The 17421-nt window shown below is 35.6% G+C and overlaps 1 protein-coding gene across 1 annotated transcript in view; it reads right to left on the bottom strand.

Moving 5' to 3' along the window:
* The window catches only part of CDC40 (cell division cycle 40), a 49308-nt gene that overhangs the window by 21712 nt on the left and 10175 nt on the right, over positions 1–17421 (bottom strand). Inside the window, exons 2-4 of the mRNA XM_081250799.1 lie at positions 10378–10464; positions 3705–3834; positions 507–590 (exon numbers count right to left, since the gene is read on the bottom strand). Of these exons, the coding sequence (XP_081106925.1) occupies positions 507–590; positions 3705–3834; positions 10378–10464 (301 nt within the window). The remainder of the gene's footprint in view (positions 1–506; positions 591–3704; positions 3835–10377; positions 10465–17421) is intronic.

The following is a 17421-nucleotide window of genomic DNA, read 5'->3' as shown; positions in this document are numbered from 1 at the left end:
CTTTGTCTTAAAATAAGTACAAAATGAATACAAGTATAAACATATATTTTAAAACACATATTCAAACTCAGACTTCAAAGCAACCCTTGAAAGACAATCTCCACAGACATGCATGATGAGATTTTTTTCTGCTCTATTAAAATGGAGCTTGACATTAGTGTTGAGAAATAAACTGCTAAAATCAGATATACATTAGTTTTCATTTCTTGAATGATTTCTACAGGACTGGAACTGTGCCAATAAATCACTCCCCACCCCCCAACCCCTCCACTACAGATATGACTATCTTCCTTACAAGGTTGCATACCTGGTAAGTGGCAAAAGCAAGCTCCAAACTAATAGTTCTATATATTGCTCTAAACTATATCCCACTATTGTCTCAACTTAAAAAAAAAAAAAAATCAAGAGATAAATTACATACTAGTTTTTCCCTACTGTCCAAAGTCAATCTACAAACAATAGGTATATATATTTGATATTAAATATTGATATTTCAAATAAATTACCTTGATTTTTTTCCGCTTCTTCTACAGAACCAATATATTTAGTAGACACTTGATGGTTATCTAATGAAGGGTCCAAGGCATAACCTGAAAGGAGAAAAGTACAAATTACTGACTCCATTTTTTTCCATTTACAATTCATTTTAATTCTATACACATTTACTCATTTTACATTTTCCTTCCCAGATGCTGAAAATGGTCTCTTTTTTTGTTTGTTTTCTTGTGACTATATTTCTTCCTTATGTTCTGAAAGTATTACAGCTTCCTTTATCATCAGGATGTACACACCAATAATTCTATCACAAGCAAACCAAATTTTTGATTGTAAAGTTGCTTGTGCAAGATAATTTCAAAGGTCTTTCATTGTGTTGGATCTCTTTGAGCTTATCTCCAAAAGAGTTATCACTTTAGTTTATCACATTCAACTGTCCACTGTTACTCTGAGGACTAATCCTTCTTTCATGAGCTATGTTTCTATTTAGAATCATTAACCTAAATCTCAGGCTGGACAATGAATGACTTCAGTAGAACAGATGAATCTAGCAATACTGACATTACATTACTAAGAGCCCGTTAGGCCAAAATATCAAACTTTAGTCTGAAATTTTCTAAGAGCTTAAAAATATACGTATATCATACATTCAGGAATTTAGAAATCTTTTTATTTTTGGTAACAGATAATGCATGGTTTAGTTTATCAAGTTATATAAACTTTTAAATAATTTAAAAAAGAAATAGGGTAAGAAGAATTACATAAAATTTAGCTATTATTTTGGAAATGCTATTCTCAGTAAAGATAGTCTTCCCTCCCAACTTAAAAACAGTATATTTCTACTTCATAAATCATTATTTATATTTCATTGGTAAGAGCAGTAAGGATATCTACTAGCATATTTATATACTCCTTCAGCTAGAGTGTGTAGCTACATATAAATGTAGTCTTCAGTGGTCTATGGGAACTTCAGGAAAGAAAGTCTATAGTAACTCAAATCAGTTTTTCTTCAACTGGGGGTGCTAGTATGATAAATGTTTAGTAAAATCAGTTTTAGTAATAATCCAGTATATTCACAAAAGAGAGCTAGATCATTAAATCAGTCTATGGCCTACAACCCATGTGAACAATCATGAAATACTACATAAGAGTACTTGCGCATTTTTTTTAACGGTACATTCTAGTGAATATAGTTAACAATTAAATTTTTATGTAATGCACATATACTTTAGATTTACATGGGATCCCTTATACAAGCAAGGGGTACAATGCATTTATAACCATTTTATTGGACTGGAAGTATCACTGAACTCTTTTAGGAGATTTCAGAGGTATAAAGTCTTTGCTATGACTTTTGGCACCTGTTAAGTCAATTATAACCTTGCCACGGTGAAATATAATTTAATATATGTCAATCATTTTACAACCAGTTTCCAAGAACATATTGTGGATAAATAACTAAGACTATCTGTACTAAACCTCTAAACTAATTCATGATGAATCAGTTTGCATTGCTCACTAAAAACTAGAAAAAAGTAATTTTCTAACATTAGAATAATTATGTAAATTGTAATATAAACCCATCAGTGGATATTACATAGTGCTTAAAATAATAATCTTTGAGATTATAAAGTAACATTGAAAAATGCTTATGATAGAACATTGAATTTAAAAGTTGCAAAATTTTCAGTTTAGAAGGATTATAGCTCTGTAATACAAATGTGTTTAATAAAAAAGACTTGGAGGAATAAAATATCTACTAAAAGTAGATATTTTAGTATAGTGGGATTATAGGTAACCTTTTTCTTCTCTTTCCTAAATGTTTAAAATTTGTTTGTTATTTTTTAGTGAAAACAATTGCAATGAAAAAGCATCACTGAATATATAACATTTCACATGATACTGCTTTCTCAACTTTTTTTTGGGTGCTATCTTATAATAATGGAAGTTAATGGTAGATAGGACAGAAAAATCTGTTTAGAACTTTTAAAAAATTCTATAAGAAATAAAAGGAGGAGGTATTAGAATTTTAACTGCAAAGAAAACTAAATGAAAATAAGAGAGACAATGTTGCTGATGTCTAAAAATGTGATTATTAAATCTCTTGTTAAAAAAGTTCAAAGTTTTCTTTTTCAGTTACTCTTTGGGGAAGAGAACATCAGCATAAGCAATTAATTCATAAAGATCACAACTACAACAGGCATAAAAACATTCTCAGTTACTTTGCTCACCCACCCTACCAAAAAGCTCTTCAAAGCAGAAGGTGATCAGTGTGTCTGTCAACCTACAGATGTAGATTATGGGAAGAGAAAGAAAAGGCACTACCAAATATGGACAAAGCTGATATAAGTGACCAGACCTATGATCTGTGGAACCATCAGCAAGGACATTTTTATAAAGACCATCTTCTTGTAGAGGGGATTCCCAGCTTTGTATGCACATTAACTTTCTCAAATCCCACGACTGATAGGATATAATTATTTTACGCAATGAATTTGTGGCCATTCCATTTCCTGATATCCCTCAGTAATCAACAGAAAACTTTTCAGAGATAAAATCTGAGAAAGAGAGTAAAGTCAACTAGTGCATAAGAAGATAAAAATATACCTCTTAACACTATCCTGTTATTTACCAATTTCAACAGCAGTCTACATGCAACAGTCATTCAATAACAAGTGTTCATTAAAAAGTACAACAGAGAACGTTCTGTTTTTAAGACCACAGAATATTTCTAGTACTCAGAAATCAGAGCAGATTTAGAATGACAGCTAAAAATATTAGTGCACCTTCCTATTTGTATAAATATTTATAGATGTGTATAAGAAAACATACTACCCTTTTTTTTTCTTTTTTTTTTTTTTTTCTTTTTGCGGTATGCGGGCCTCTCACTGTTGTGGCCTCTCCCGTTGCGGAGCACAGGCTCCGGATGCGCAGGCCCAGCGGCCATGGCTCACGGGCCCAGCCGCTCCGCGGCATATGGGATCCTCCCAGACTGGGGCACGAACCCGTATCCCCTGCATCGGCAGGCGGACTCTCAACCACTGCGCCACCAGGGAGGCCCCATACTACCCTTTTAAGGAATCCAGGTTAATAAATTTAAAAAGCCAGAAGATAAAATCGATTATTGCGTGCATGCGCGTGCGCGCGCACACACACACACACACCCCACTTGTAATAAGGTTTAACCTGAAACTTGCGTATCACCTTACCGTATGTGGCAAAAGTTCTTCTTTGCTGTTCAAACATAAAATCATTGATATGGGCTGGTTCAGCATATCCAGAAAGCATATTTCTAGGGGCAGCCATTTGCTGTGTTCTGAAGGGATTTTCTGGTCCAAACTACAATGTTATAAGAAACAAACAAACAAAAAAACCCAAATTCTCAGTGTATAAAGCTAGAATGAGTAGAATTATTGCACAATGTATTTTTAACTCTAAATCATCAGGGGCCCATTAACCTGTGTGGGAACATGCTTACCTCCCATAGTTTAGTACAACTGGACAATGTCTGGTTAGCACTGTTTGGCAGCCACCAGGACTGGAGAGGAACCAGCTCACTCAAGCCTATGTGTGGCTACTGAAATTTAAATTAATTAAAATATTCAGTTCCTCAGTCATACCAGCCATATTTCAAGAGCTCAACAGCCAGATACAATTACTGGCTACTACATCTTCATTATTGCAGGAAGTTCTATCTGACAGTGTTGCTCTAGATAATTGAGGCACACTATAGTTTTGTCTAAATGATGATTTAGAGGATTTCTGGAATGGTACCATGATGTAATTTAAAAAACACATGTTTCTCTGCTACTAGATTATGAGTTCCTCAAAGGTGGAGACTTAGAACCATCAATACTTTCCATAGTGCCTGGCATATAGAAAGCACTAATGAAGGAAAGATTAATCAGTCTCACTGGGGGCAGAAGATAGGAAATAGACAATAAAAGTAAAGTGCTTGAAAAAGTCCCTAGGAAAAGACATTACAAATGTAAATAAAACTTCTCCACTCTGAAAAGTCACACTATGAAAATCTTACACAAAATAGTGCCATTATTATCTATATGTTTACAATGTTTTGAGTTTCCAGAATGGCTTTCCAAATGTTATTTAATTTGATAGGTACAAAAATTCTGGAAAGTTAAAGAGGTATTCTCCTTCTCATGTTAGAAATGGAGAAAAAGGTCAAGATGACATACCTTGCCTGCCTAAAGTCACTAATGCTATTAGAAAAGGTATTGGGAAGATCCAACTCTTTTCTTTCCAGTTTTAAAAATAAAGAATAAAATGAACTTCCCACTTTGGAAACAGTGGAAGTAGACAGGATATTTTTACTTGAATTCTGGAAGGTCGACTGTCATAATAAATATTTTGACATTAGAACATCTTAGGTCACTACCATTTGAAACCACCTTTTCCATGATACACTTCCAGAGCCATAAATATAAATTATTGATCTTTCCTTAACCAGAATGTTGTCTTCTCTACATATCAACATTATGCTATGCATAAAAGTCTGAATTTAAACGTTAATTTGCCTTATAATTTTTTCTGCTTTAGAAGAAAATAAATTACTATAATATTCCTTTCTATTGACAGCTTCCATTTCTAGGTTTAAAATGATTCAATCTTAAGATATCTAATTCATATATAAAGCTTTTATTACTATTTATTCTAAATTATAATAAAGGACAGGGCAAGACTTTATAGCCCATATTAGTTCTTCCTGAGCTGACGGGTGGAAATGTAGGGAAAAAAATCTACATCGCTGAAGGCTGGAAGTTACAGTTAACTTCATTCAGTCATGAAATTTATTACAAAAACAAAAACATACATAAAGATAATAAAATGACTTAAGTTGACTAGATGATCTAATTGCTATAGTCAGTTAACATCTGCAAAGCAGCATGTGATATTTCTGGGGGTAAAAAATTCCAAAATGATAGAAATCCCCATTGCCTATATTGTTACTCCTATCACATATAATAAATTACCAATCGTTATGCTTATAATTTCCAATTTAAAAAAGGAAAGTACAATTTCCATGTTCTAATTTTATTAAGATTTTACAAAAAGGGAATAATTCTTCTACAGGTCATACATAGCAAACTGCCTCCATCTTTTAAAGAAAAATTCTCAGTGTTAAGAACTTTGATTTCTATAAGAATATAGATCCATATAGTACAGCAAAGTATATCTTGTGGTACTCTTCCTAACACTGTCTAAAAATTTAAACGTGCTTATATTTTATACATATTTAAGCTGAGACAACAAAAAAATCTTCCACTGATATAGGAAGCTGCCTGGGGTAGGCTCATCTACTTCTGGCTCACCTTAACTTTCTGGTTACTGGCAGCTATTGGAGCTGACCTCAAAGACATTACATGTCAACAGAGGAAGGCAGAGAATGTTATTCAGCAGGACTCAGCTCTTACCAATTACTCTCTCAGATGTTCCTGGTCTGTGTGAATATGCAACTCTTAATTCTGGGTTAACCATTAAAAAAACAAAACAATGCATATTTTAAAATACACAAAACTGATATCTAAACGCTTCTTTTCAACTTTTGGTAGTTAAGTCTAAGCGTAAGTTTGTATTCAAGTGATTTTTAAAAATACATATTCAAGTTAATTAGGTATGAGTATTTAATAGTTTTTAGCGAAGATAATATTGAAGTATATCACAGTCAATTACAATTGTAAATCTCCCATATAAAATATACATACTTAAGTATTAATTCAGACATTGCACCAAAAAAGAAAATGTTTCTGAGGTAAGTAACCTTACATCTTTCATCTCAGTGAAGTAGTGATTTATTTATAAACTTGGGAGAAAAGCATTTTTAATTTAAGACATTAGTTGATAAATCTAAGAGATCCATGTATTATAAGGCAGTGGTTCTCAAGTCTTCAGCAGGCAGAGTACTTGAGGGTTGATGCCTTAGCAGTATATTATAACATCACAGGAATTAAGAAAATTCATATAAGTAAAAACTGACTATATGAAATCATAACCATAAATTCACATATAGGAAAAAAAACCCAAGTTACTGAACAAATAATCATATACTCAGGTTGCTGTATTAAGTTTTCCATTAATATTCATTGAAGTAATCAATGTATAAAACATTTATAAACAAATTTTAAGGTGAGAAGAGCATATTATTATTTTCTATAATTTTGGAAAAGATCACCACAATTCAATTTTATTGGCAGAATACCTCAATCTTGTAAGACATAAGCACAGTTTAATTATTAGGATAGTATATTTTATTAGTGGTTCTATAACCTTGCACCTCAGTTCCCTCATCTATAAAATAAAAGAGCTGATCTATATGACTTCTAAAGTCCATTCTAACATTAATATTTATAGCAGCCCTTACGGCCAGATTTTAAACAGTAACTGGCACTTTCCCCCTCTAAACTTTTATATTTTTTCTATTCTAAAGTAATATTATTTTAAGGAGTCTGAAATTCTCTCTGAGGCCTATGGGCTTTATATGAGTCTAGAGAAGCTAACAAATAGAATTTTCTCTAAGCGGATCCAACAGGATTGAGTGAAATGAAGAAAATCACTAGACTAAAACAATGGCTATTATGTCTTCAAGTTCCTTCTGTAATTTGATAAAGCTTACCTGGATAACTAGGTAGATCAACTAGGAAAAGTCCTTGGTTGGGAGGGAAAAAGTAATTTATAAAATAAAATAGCCAATTTGTTAGTTTACTGAACTAATAAAGTCAAAACTGCACCTTCTAAATGGTCTTATAGTTATGGAGTGATTGTTAAGAATGATCTGGACTCAAAGCCTCAAATATGGCACTTGCTGGCAGTATAATCTGACAGTTGAATTCCTCACTATAAAATAGGGATAAAAGTACTTACTTCATAGGGTTGTAGTGAGGGCTAAAGGAGATAAGGTATACAAATCCCTCAGTGTGGTACCTGGCATAGTGTACTAAATGGTAGTTTTATTTTATTAGTCTCCATCCCTGTTCTTTTCCATCATGCAAACCTTTAAAATTAATCTTACTAAAAATTCATCTATTAAATCAAGACCAAACTCTTTACCTTGGCCTCTAGAGCCTGTGCAATACCGATTGTACAAAGTACTATTCTAGCCTTATCCCATTCTCCCCTACTGATAATGACTAAAACACTACTGTTCTTTAGATTTTATGATTTGGCTCATGCTGTTCCCCTGTCTGGAATCTTTCCTCATAAAGGACTATCTAGCCATCAATGCCAATAATATTAACATAAATAACAATAAAGGCTATAATTTATTAAGTGCTTATTCTGTGCCAGTTTCCTAAGCACATCGCATATTATCTCATTTATCCTTATAATTTGGTAAAGTAGAAAGTATCTTCATTTTACCTGTGAAAAAACTAAGATAATCTAATGTCACATAAGAGCTAATAAGTGGTCTGTTTAGCCCCACATCTCAGGTTCTTAACCTGGATTGTATCGCTTATTTCAAAAAACATTTGCCAGTTACAAATACTTTCATGGAACTTTTATCTTTATAACAAGATGCAATCTCTCCTTAAACTTGACTGGTGCTTTAGAGGCACTATAGGAAATAGTCTGGTGTCCATCTTTTTAAAAAATTATTTATTTATTTATTTATTTATTTATTTATTTATGGCTGCGTTGGGTCTTCGTTGCTGCGCACGGGCTTTCTCTAGTTGCAGCGAGTGGGGGCCACTCTTCGTTGCAGTGCACAGTCTTCTCATTTCAGTGGCTTCTCTTGTTGTGGATCACAGGCCCTACGCACACGGGCCTCAGTAGCTGTGGCCCGCAGGCTCCAGAGGGCAGAGTTAGCAGTTGTGGCGCATGGGCTTAGTTGTTCCGCGGCATGTGGGATCTTCCCGGCCCAGGGCTCAAACCCGTATCCCCTGCATTGGCAGGTGGATTCCTAACCACTGCGCCACCAGGGAAGCCCTCCATCTTTTTTTTTTAAAAAGCACTTAGCATGTCCTCTCTGGTAACACTAGATTGAGAAGAAGGATTAAATCTTGTCTCTAATGATGGATTCTCAAAATATGAGAACTTGAATTTCATCTAGCAAAGTTCCTGGTAATACCCTTCCAGACTTTGCCAAGTTATACAGACCCTAGTCATAAAGTTCAAAGTTGATAATTTATTATGTCACAGACAATTCCTTAGAAAAATTGTAATTTTTCTTCACTTTTCAGTCCCATCACTCTTTCCTTAAATTGTTGACAATAAGCACTGAAATGTTCCTGACATAAACTAGTTGATATATTTAATGTGAGGTTCCCTAACACAGGAAAAAAAAGAACAGAAAATTCGACTGATAATCCCCAAAAGAGAATGATAAACCTACTGCCTCATCAATAGCACCAAAAATTTTTTGACCTTTTGAATTTTTCTTGAAAGTTTTGAAAACTAATCATACAGCAATACATTAGTTATGCGTAGGATCTAAAAATTTAAGAAAAACAGGCTTCATAGAAAATACACTGACACAGGAATGTCATACACCATGCCACTTCCAAATTTTCTCATTTTCTAAAGTTAGTGGCTTAAATTGAAGTACTTTACATTAAAAAAAAAATCATGCAGCGTGCCAGCGCTAAAATGGTGCCAAGGGATATAAAACAGCCTATAATTCAACAGTTTATAAGGATTGAGGAAATAATGGAATAAAATTAAAAATGTACCAGTCTCAGAGCATGAGAATGAGTTTTTTGCTTATTGTACACTTAGGAGAACAGCTAGGGCACTAGCACTGACATTCTTGGCTGTGCTATACATTTCCATTGCCATATTTTAAGTGACTATGGAAACCTAAGCAGGCAAAAATTACATGAAATAGCTTTATCAAAAAAAAAAGACAATGACTATATGCTAAAAAATGAAAAATATTAAAAAGTACTCCTTTCTCTACTAGGGTGCAATAAGATATAGCTCTTCATCTCTATCTTTAAAGTGCTCTTAAAGATCCTGCTACTGAAACCATATTATTATTTCTTATAATGACCTTTTTCTGATATCTGTATCTTGTCAATCAAGCATTCTTTTCTTCTTTATAAAGGCTAAATACCTAGAAATCTAATCATTTCTACAAAGACTTTCCTAAATGGACAATTTTCACTATTTCTGCTTTTTTTTTTCCTTCTTCTTCAGCTTTTTTAATGCTTCCATCACCATTTATCATCATCAGAAAAAAGAATCCATAAGATGTCTGACTCAGAGCAAGCAATAAACCGTGTGGCTGTCTTTGAGCAGTGACCACGTCAGTATGGTACCTCTTTTTAGTGTTTAACACAGCAGCATTTGTCACTAGATGTTTCATAATATACTATGCATTAATGATGCTAATCAACCAAAATTTTTTCCCTCATCGTTAACTTGTAATACTCCCTTATCAAAATTGAGAGGAAGATGTTAACTAAGTTTGCATCTAAGAATTAGATATTATTCTTACAAAAGTGTACTATTTAACTTTTGGAGAACAGAAGGATATATTTTCATTTCTTTTTTTAATTGAGATATAACTAACATACAACAGGATATATTTTCTAACAGTTTAAATAGTATACTTTCATCAGAAAACATTGAAAAATTCACCAACTGTTTATCTACGTATGTATAACTTAAATACTATATAGCAAAAGACACTCTTTTTTTTTTTTGGCGGTACGCGGGCCTCTCACTGTTGTGGCCTCTCCCGTTGCGGAGCACAGGCTCTGTACGCGCAGGCTCAGCGGCCATGGCTCACGGGCCTAGCCGCTCTGCAGCATGTGGGATCTTCCCGGACCGGGGCACAAACCCATGTCCCCTGCATCGGCAGGCGGACTCTCAACCACTGCGCCACCAGGGAAGCCCGACACTCTTAACTATAATACGTTTTCTTACCTCAGGAGCAAACATGGTCTCATAGGTAGGATTATACTGAACCTCTTTGACAGCAGGGTCAAGGTGAACTCCAGTCTCCAAATCTTCCTACAAGAAAACCAAACAAACATGAAAGATACAACAAGTATTTACTGTATTTTAGAAACTACATTAAGGTCACACTAGCCATTTTAACATCACTTTTATGAAGATTACACTAGTGCTATGTGATTAATATATAATTCTATATATTAATGTACAGAATTATATATAATTCTAATAATCAAAGACTAATAAAAGTAATGTAAACAGTTATAGAAGTTAGAATGCATAATAAAAATTCTTTCCTTCAAAAACATTGACTTTATCCCATCTGAAAAAATTAAAATTTCTAAGTAAGGGCTTCCCTGGTGGCGCAGTGGTTGAGAGTCCACCTGCCGATGCAGGGGACACGGGTTCGTGCCCCGGTCTGGGAAGATCCTACATGCCACGGAGCGGCTGGGCCTGTGAGCCACGGCTGCTGAGCCTGCGCGTCCAGAGCCTGTGCTCCGCAACGGGAGAGGCCACAACAGTGAGAGGCCCGCGTACCGCAAAAAAAACAAAAAAACAAAAAACGAAATTTCTAAGTAAGTTAATACTACTCAAAGCCTTAAAGTAAGAGAGTCCAGCTCTTTTTTATGAACTCAAAAGACCTGATCTTCTGGTTCCAAATTCAGGAGAAGCACTCCTTTATTCAGCAGACCTTATTAGATATGTACCCAGATGGACTTGCTTAGGGACTGCAGAAGAAACAAAAGGAAATGGCAGGGCCCAAATCTTCTAAATCTGAAGTCTAATAATCTACATCGACTATTAAATTCATCCCCCGACTTAATGAACATAAAAATCTCATCTCCACTAGAGAATCACTGGTAGTCTATCTTTTGTGTAGCCCCACCACATAAACAATACATGCAATACATACAATATAACAATTTTCTAGCCTGGATCTCTCCCTTGAACTCTAGGGATTTATATGTCTGAGCTTCCACTCAACATCTTTTCTCCCAGGATGTCTAACAGACATCTCAAACTTAATATATCCAAAAAGGGAACTTCTGTTCTCCCCTTCCCCAATGACTCCTTCTACCCTCCTCTAAATTAACCACTATCCCACCCTTACATGTGATCAGGTGAAAACTGCCACAGTTACCCTTGACTCCTCTTTCTTTCACATTGTATATCCAACCCATCAGCAAATCCTCTACCTTCTATGGACACCCAGAGTTCAACCACTTCTCAAGTCCTCTTTCACTATCACCTCAGTCCAGTTTATCATTTTGCACCTGTTACTGTAACAGCCTCCTAACTGGTCTCCCTGCTTCTGCCCTTGTCTACCCACAGCCTCACTCCACACAGAGGCCAGTGTGATTCTTTTAAAATATGAGTCCACTTATGTTACTCGTTCACTCTAAACCCTCCGGTAGCTTCCCCATTTAGGGTAGGAGCCTAACAAAGAACTACAGGGCTCATTACCAAGTTGTTTTCAGAAAGTATGGCTCCCAAGGGTAGTTTTATAGGGCATTTTTGTCTTCCTGTATTGTCCTGCCTGAGCATTTACTAGTAAAAACATGTTATCAGTACATGTTTAATTTACATATCAAACATGTTATAAAGTTGCTTTACAAAATTTCCTTTAATTAGGGTATTCAAGTTATATTTTGAAATTCTCAAGGAAGTTATATATCATCTATGGATTATATTTCAGGAAAGCTGAAGTTACAAAATCACTATTATAAACTGAAGAAGTCTGAATCTAACTGGTTGAGAGAATTTACCCTCCAAATCTGTCCCTCGCCCCTACTAACTTCTGTCTTCACCTAGCCCTGTGCCTGTGCTCACTTTACTCCAGCCTCACTGGCTCATTTGTTATTCTAGGAATTCACCAAAAGATAATCCTGCTTTGGGGTCTCTGCACTTCCTGTTTCCTCTTCTTGGAATGTTCTTTCTCTGGATATCCACATGACTGTTCTCTCTCCTTTCAGGTCTCTGCACAGTTTTCCTACTTTCCCCTTACCTTGCTTTATTGTTCTCTATTATATTTATCATCACCTGACATGTATTAATTGTCTACCTCCCTCTATTAAAGTATAAACTGGCCTCCGTAGACTGGTGGAGTCCAGCAGGAAGCTTTAAAGAAGTTTCATGCCAGGCCTCACCTCATATTTTCTGATTTAATTCCTCCCGAGTGAGGCCCGGCATTGGTTCAAGCTTCCCACGTGATTCCAAAGTTGCAGGCTAAGAATCAAAGTCTGAGCAAATTGACCATGAAGTCCTTTCACAGAAGAACAGAGAAAAGTTTGAAAAAGGACCAGATATTCTGAAGCCCTGGTCTATAGTGTGTATGTGTACGTTTCTTTGTGTGATATCATTTGTTTAGGTTTGCTTTTACCATTTGTCCTAGGGTTCTGACTGTTCGTTATTTTTTTTGTTTATTTGTTTGTTTTCTTTTTATGAGTGTGTGTATGTTTATTTCTGTGGTTTTTGTCTGTTTAGTTTTGCTTTTACCATTTGGTTTGGGGTTCTATCTGTTAGTTGTTTTTTGTTTTTTTTCCTATTTTTCTTCCTTTTCTTCCAAGCCATGTGGCTGGCAGGGTCTTGGTGCTCCGGCCGGGTGTCAGGCCTCAGCCTCCGATGTGGGAGAGTCAAGTCCAGGACATTGGACCACCAGAGACCTCCCGGCCCCATGTAATATCAATCAGCGAGAGGTCTCCCAGAGATCTCCGTCTCAACATTAAGACCCAGCTCCACCCAATGGCCTGCAAGCTCCAGGGCTAGATACCCCATGCCAAAGAACTAGCAAGACAGGAACACAACCCCACCCATTAGCAGAGAGGCTGCCTAAAGTCATACTAAGTACACAGACACCCCAAAATGCACCACCGGACATGGCCCTACTGACCAGAAGGACAAGATCCAGCCCCACCCACCAGAACACAGGCACGAGTCCCGTCTATCAGGAAGCTTACACAAGCCACTGAACCAACCGCACCCACTGGGGGCAGGCACCAAAAACAATGGGAACTACAAAGCTTCAGCCTGTGAAAAGGAGACCCCAAACACAGTAAGTTGAACAAAATGAGAAGACAGAGAAATACACAGCAGATGAAGCAGCAAGGTAAAAACCCACCAGACCAAACAAATGAAGAGGAAATAGGCAGTCTACCTGAAAAAGAATGCAGAGTAATGATAGTAAAGACGATCCAAAATCCTGGAAATAGAATGGAAAAAACACAAGAAACGTTTAATAAGGACCTAGAAGGACCAAAAAGCAAACAAACAATGATGAGCAACACAATAAATGAAATTTAAAATTCTCTAGAAGGAATCAATAGCAGAATAACTGAGGTAGAAGAACGGATAAGTGACCTGGAAGGTAAAATAGTGGAAATAACTGCTGCAGAGCAGAATAATCAAAAAAGAATGAAAAGAATTGAGGACAGCCTAAGAGACCTCTGGGACAACATTAAATGCATCAAGATTCGAATTATAGGGGTCCCAGAAGAAGAACAGAAAAAGAAAGGGTCTGAGAATATATTTGCAGAGATTATAGTTGCAAAATTCCCTAACATGGGAAAGGAAATAATCAATCAAGTCCAGGAAGCACAGAGAGTCCCATACAGGATAAATCCAAGGAGAAAAATGCCAAGACACATACTAATCAAACTATCAAAAATTAAATACAAAGGAAAAATACTAAAAACAGCAAGGGAAAAGCAAGAAATAACATACAAGGGAATCCCCCCATAAGGTTAACAGCTGATCTTTCAGCAGAAACTCTGCAAGACAGAAGGGAGTGGCATATTTAAAGTGATGAAGGGGAAAAACCTACAATGAAGATTACTCTACCCAGGAAGGATCTCAGTCAAATTTCACAGAGAAATTAAAACCTTTACAGAGAAGCAAAAGTGAAGAGAAATCAGCACCAACAAACCAGCTTTACAACAAATGCAAAAGGAACTTCTCTAGGCAGGAAATACAAGATAAGGAAAAGACCTACAAAAACAAACCCAAAACAATAAAGAAAATGGTCATAGGAACATACATATCAATAATTACCTTAAATGTAAATGGATTAAATGCTCCAACCAAAAGACATAGACTGGCTGAATGGATACAAAAATAAGACCCGTATATATGCTGTCTACAAGAGACCCACTTCAGACCTAAGGACACATACAGACTGAAAGTGAGGGGATGGAAAAAGATATTCCATGCAAATGGAAACCAAAAGAAAGCTGGAGTAGCAATAATCATATCAGACAAAACAGACTTTAAAATAAAGACTATTACAAGAGACAAAGAAGGACACTACATAATGATCACGGGATCAATCCAAGAAGAAGATATAACAATTGTAAATATTTATGCACCCAACATAGGAGCACCTCAATACATAAAGGCAAATGCTAAGAGCCATAAAAAGGGAAACTGACAGTAACAAAATCATAGTAGAGAACTTTAAACCCCACTTTCACCAATGGACAGATCAACAAAATGAAAATAAATAAGGAAACACAAGCTTAAATGACACACTAGACCGGATGGACTTAACTGATATTTATAAGACATTCCATCCAAAAACAACAGAATACACTTTCTTCTCAAGTGCTCATGGAACATTCTCCAGGATAGATCATATCTTGGGTGACAAATCAAGCCTTGGTAAATTTAAGAAAGTTGAAATCATGTCAAGTATCTTTTCTGACCACAATGCTATGAGACTAGATATCAATTACAGGAAAAAATCTGTAAAAAATACAAACCCATGGAGGCTAAACAATATGCTACTAAATAACCAAGAGATCACTGAAGAAATCAAAAAGGAATTCAAAAAATACCTAGAAACAAATGACAGTGAAAACAGGATGACCCAAAACGTATGGGATGCAGCAAAAGCAGTTTTAAGAGGGAAATTTATAGCAATACAATCCTATCTCAGGAAACAAGAAAAATCTCAAATAAAGAACCTAACCTTACACCTAAAGCAGTTAGAGAAAAAAGAAGCAAAAAACCCCCAAAGTTAGCAGAAGGAAAGAAATCATAAATATCAGACCAGAAATAAATGAAAAAGAAACAAGAAAACAATAGCAAAGATCAATAAAACTAAAAGCTGGTTCTTTGAGAAGATAAACAAAATTGATAAACCATTAGCCAGACTCATCATGAGAAAAAGGGAGAAGACTCATATAAACAGAATTAGAAACGAAAAAGGAGAAGTAACAACTGACAAGCAGAAATACAAAGGATCATGAGAGATTACTACAAGCAACTATATGCCGATAAAATGGACAACCTGGAAGAAATGGACAAATTCTTAGAAAAGCACAACCTTCCAAGACTGAACAAGGAACAAATAGAAAATTTAAACAGACCAATCACAAGCACTGAACTTGAAACTGTGATTAAAAATCTTCCAAGAAACAAAAGCCCAGGACTAGATGGCTTTACAAGTAAACATTTATAGAAGAGCTAACACCTATCCTTCTCAAACTCTTCCAAAATGTAGCAGAGGGAGGAGCACTCCCAAATTCAATCTACGAGGCCACAATCACCCTGATACCAAAACCAAAGATGTCACAACAAAAGAAAACTACAGGCCAATATCACTGATGAACACAGATGCAAAAATCCTCAACAAAATACTAGCAAACAGAATCCAACAGCACATTAAAAGGGTCATACACCATGATCAAATGGGGTTTATCCCAGGAATGCAATGATTCTTCAATATACGCAAATCAATGTGATACACCATATTAACGAACTGAAGGAAAAAAATCGTATGATAATCTTAACAGGTGTAGAAAAAACTTTTGAAAAAATTCAACAACCAGTTATGATAAAAACTCTCCAAAAAGCAGGCATAGAGGGAACCTACCTCAACATAATAAAGGTCATATATGACAAACCCACAGCCAACATCGTCCTCAATGGTGAAAAACTGAAACCATTTCCTCTAAGATCAGGAACAAGATAAGGTTGCCCACTCTCACCACTATTATTCAACATAGTTTTGGCCAAGGCAATCAAAGAAGAAAAGAAATAAAAGGAATCCAAATCGGAAAAGAAGTAAAACTGTCACTTTGCAGATGACATGATACGATACATAGAGAATCCTAAAGATGCTACCAGAAAACTACTAGAGCTAATCAATGAATTTGGTAAAGTAGCAGGATACAAAATTAATGCACGGAAATTTCCTGCATTCCTATACACTAATGATGAAAAATCTGAAAGAGAAATTAAGGAAACACTCCCATTTACCACTGCAACATAAAGAATAAAATACCTAGGAATAAACCTACCTAAGGAGACAAAAGACCTGTATGCAGAAAATTATAAGACACTGATGAAAGAAATTAAAGATGATACAAACAGATGGAGAGATATACCATGTTCTTGGATTGGAAGAATCAACATTGTGAAAATGATTATAATATCCAAAGCATTCTACAGATTCAATGCAATCCCTATCCAACTACTACTGGCATTTTTCACAGAACTAGAACAAAAAGTTTCACAATTTGTATGGAAACACAAAAGACCCCGAATAGCCAAAGCAATCTTCAGAAAGAAAAACGGAGCTGGAGGAATCAGGCTCCCTGACTTCAGACTATACTACAAAGCTACAGTAATCAAGACAGTATGGTACTGGCACAAAAACAGAAATATAAATCAAGGGAACAGGATAGAAAGCCCAGAGATAAGCCCACGCACATATGGTCACCTTATCTTTGATAAAGGAGGCAAGAATATACAATGGAGAAAAGACAGCCTCTTCAATAAGTGGTGCTGGGCAAACTGGAGAACTACATGTAAAAGAATGAAATTAGAACACTTCCTAACACCATACACAAAAATAAAATCAAAATGGATTAAGGATCTAAATGTAAGGCCACACACTGTAAAATTCTTAGAGGAATACATAGGCAGAACACTCTATTACATCAATCACAGCAAGATCCTTTTTGACCCACCTCCCAGAGAATTGGAAATAAAAACACAAATAAACAAATGGAACCT

Source organism: Mesoplodon bidens (genome assembly GCF_964165515.1).
Source record: "Mesoplodon bidens genome assembly, chromosome: 12".
Taxonomy (NCBI): domain Eukaryota; kingdom Metazoa; phylum Chordata; class Mammalia; order Artiodactyla; family Ziphiidae; genus Mesoplodon; species Mesoplodon bidens.
This window is presented reverse-complemented; position numbering and strand designations above follow the sequence as displayed.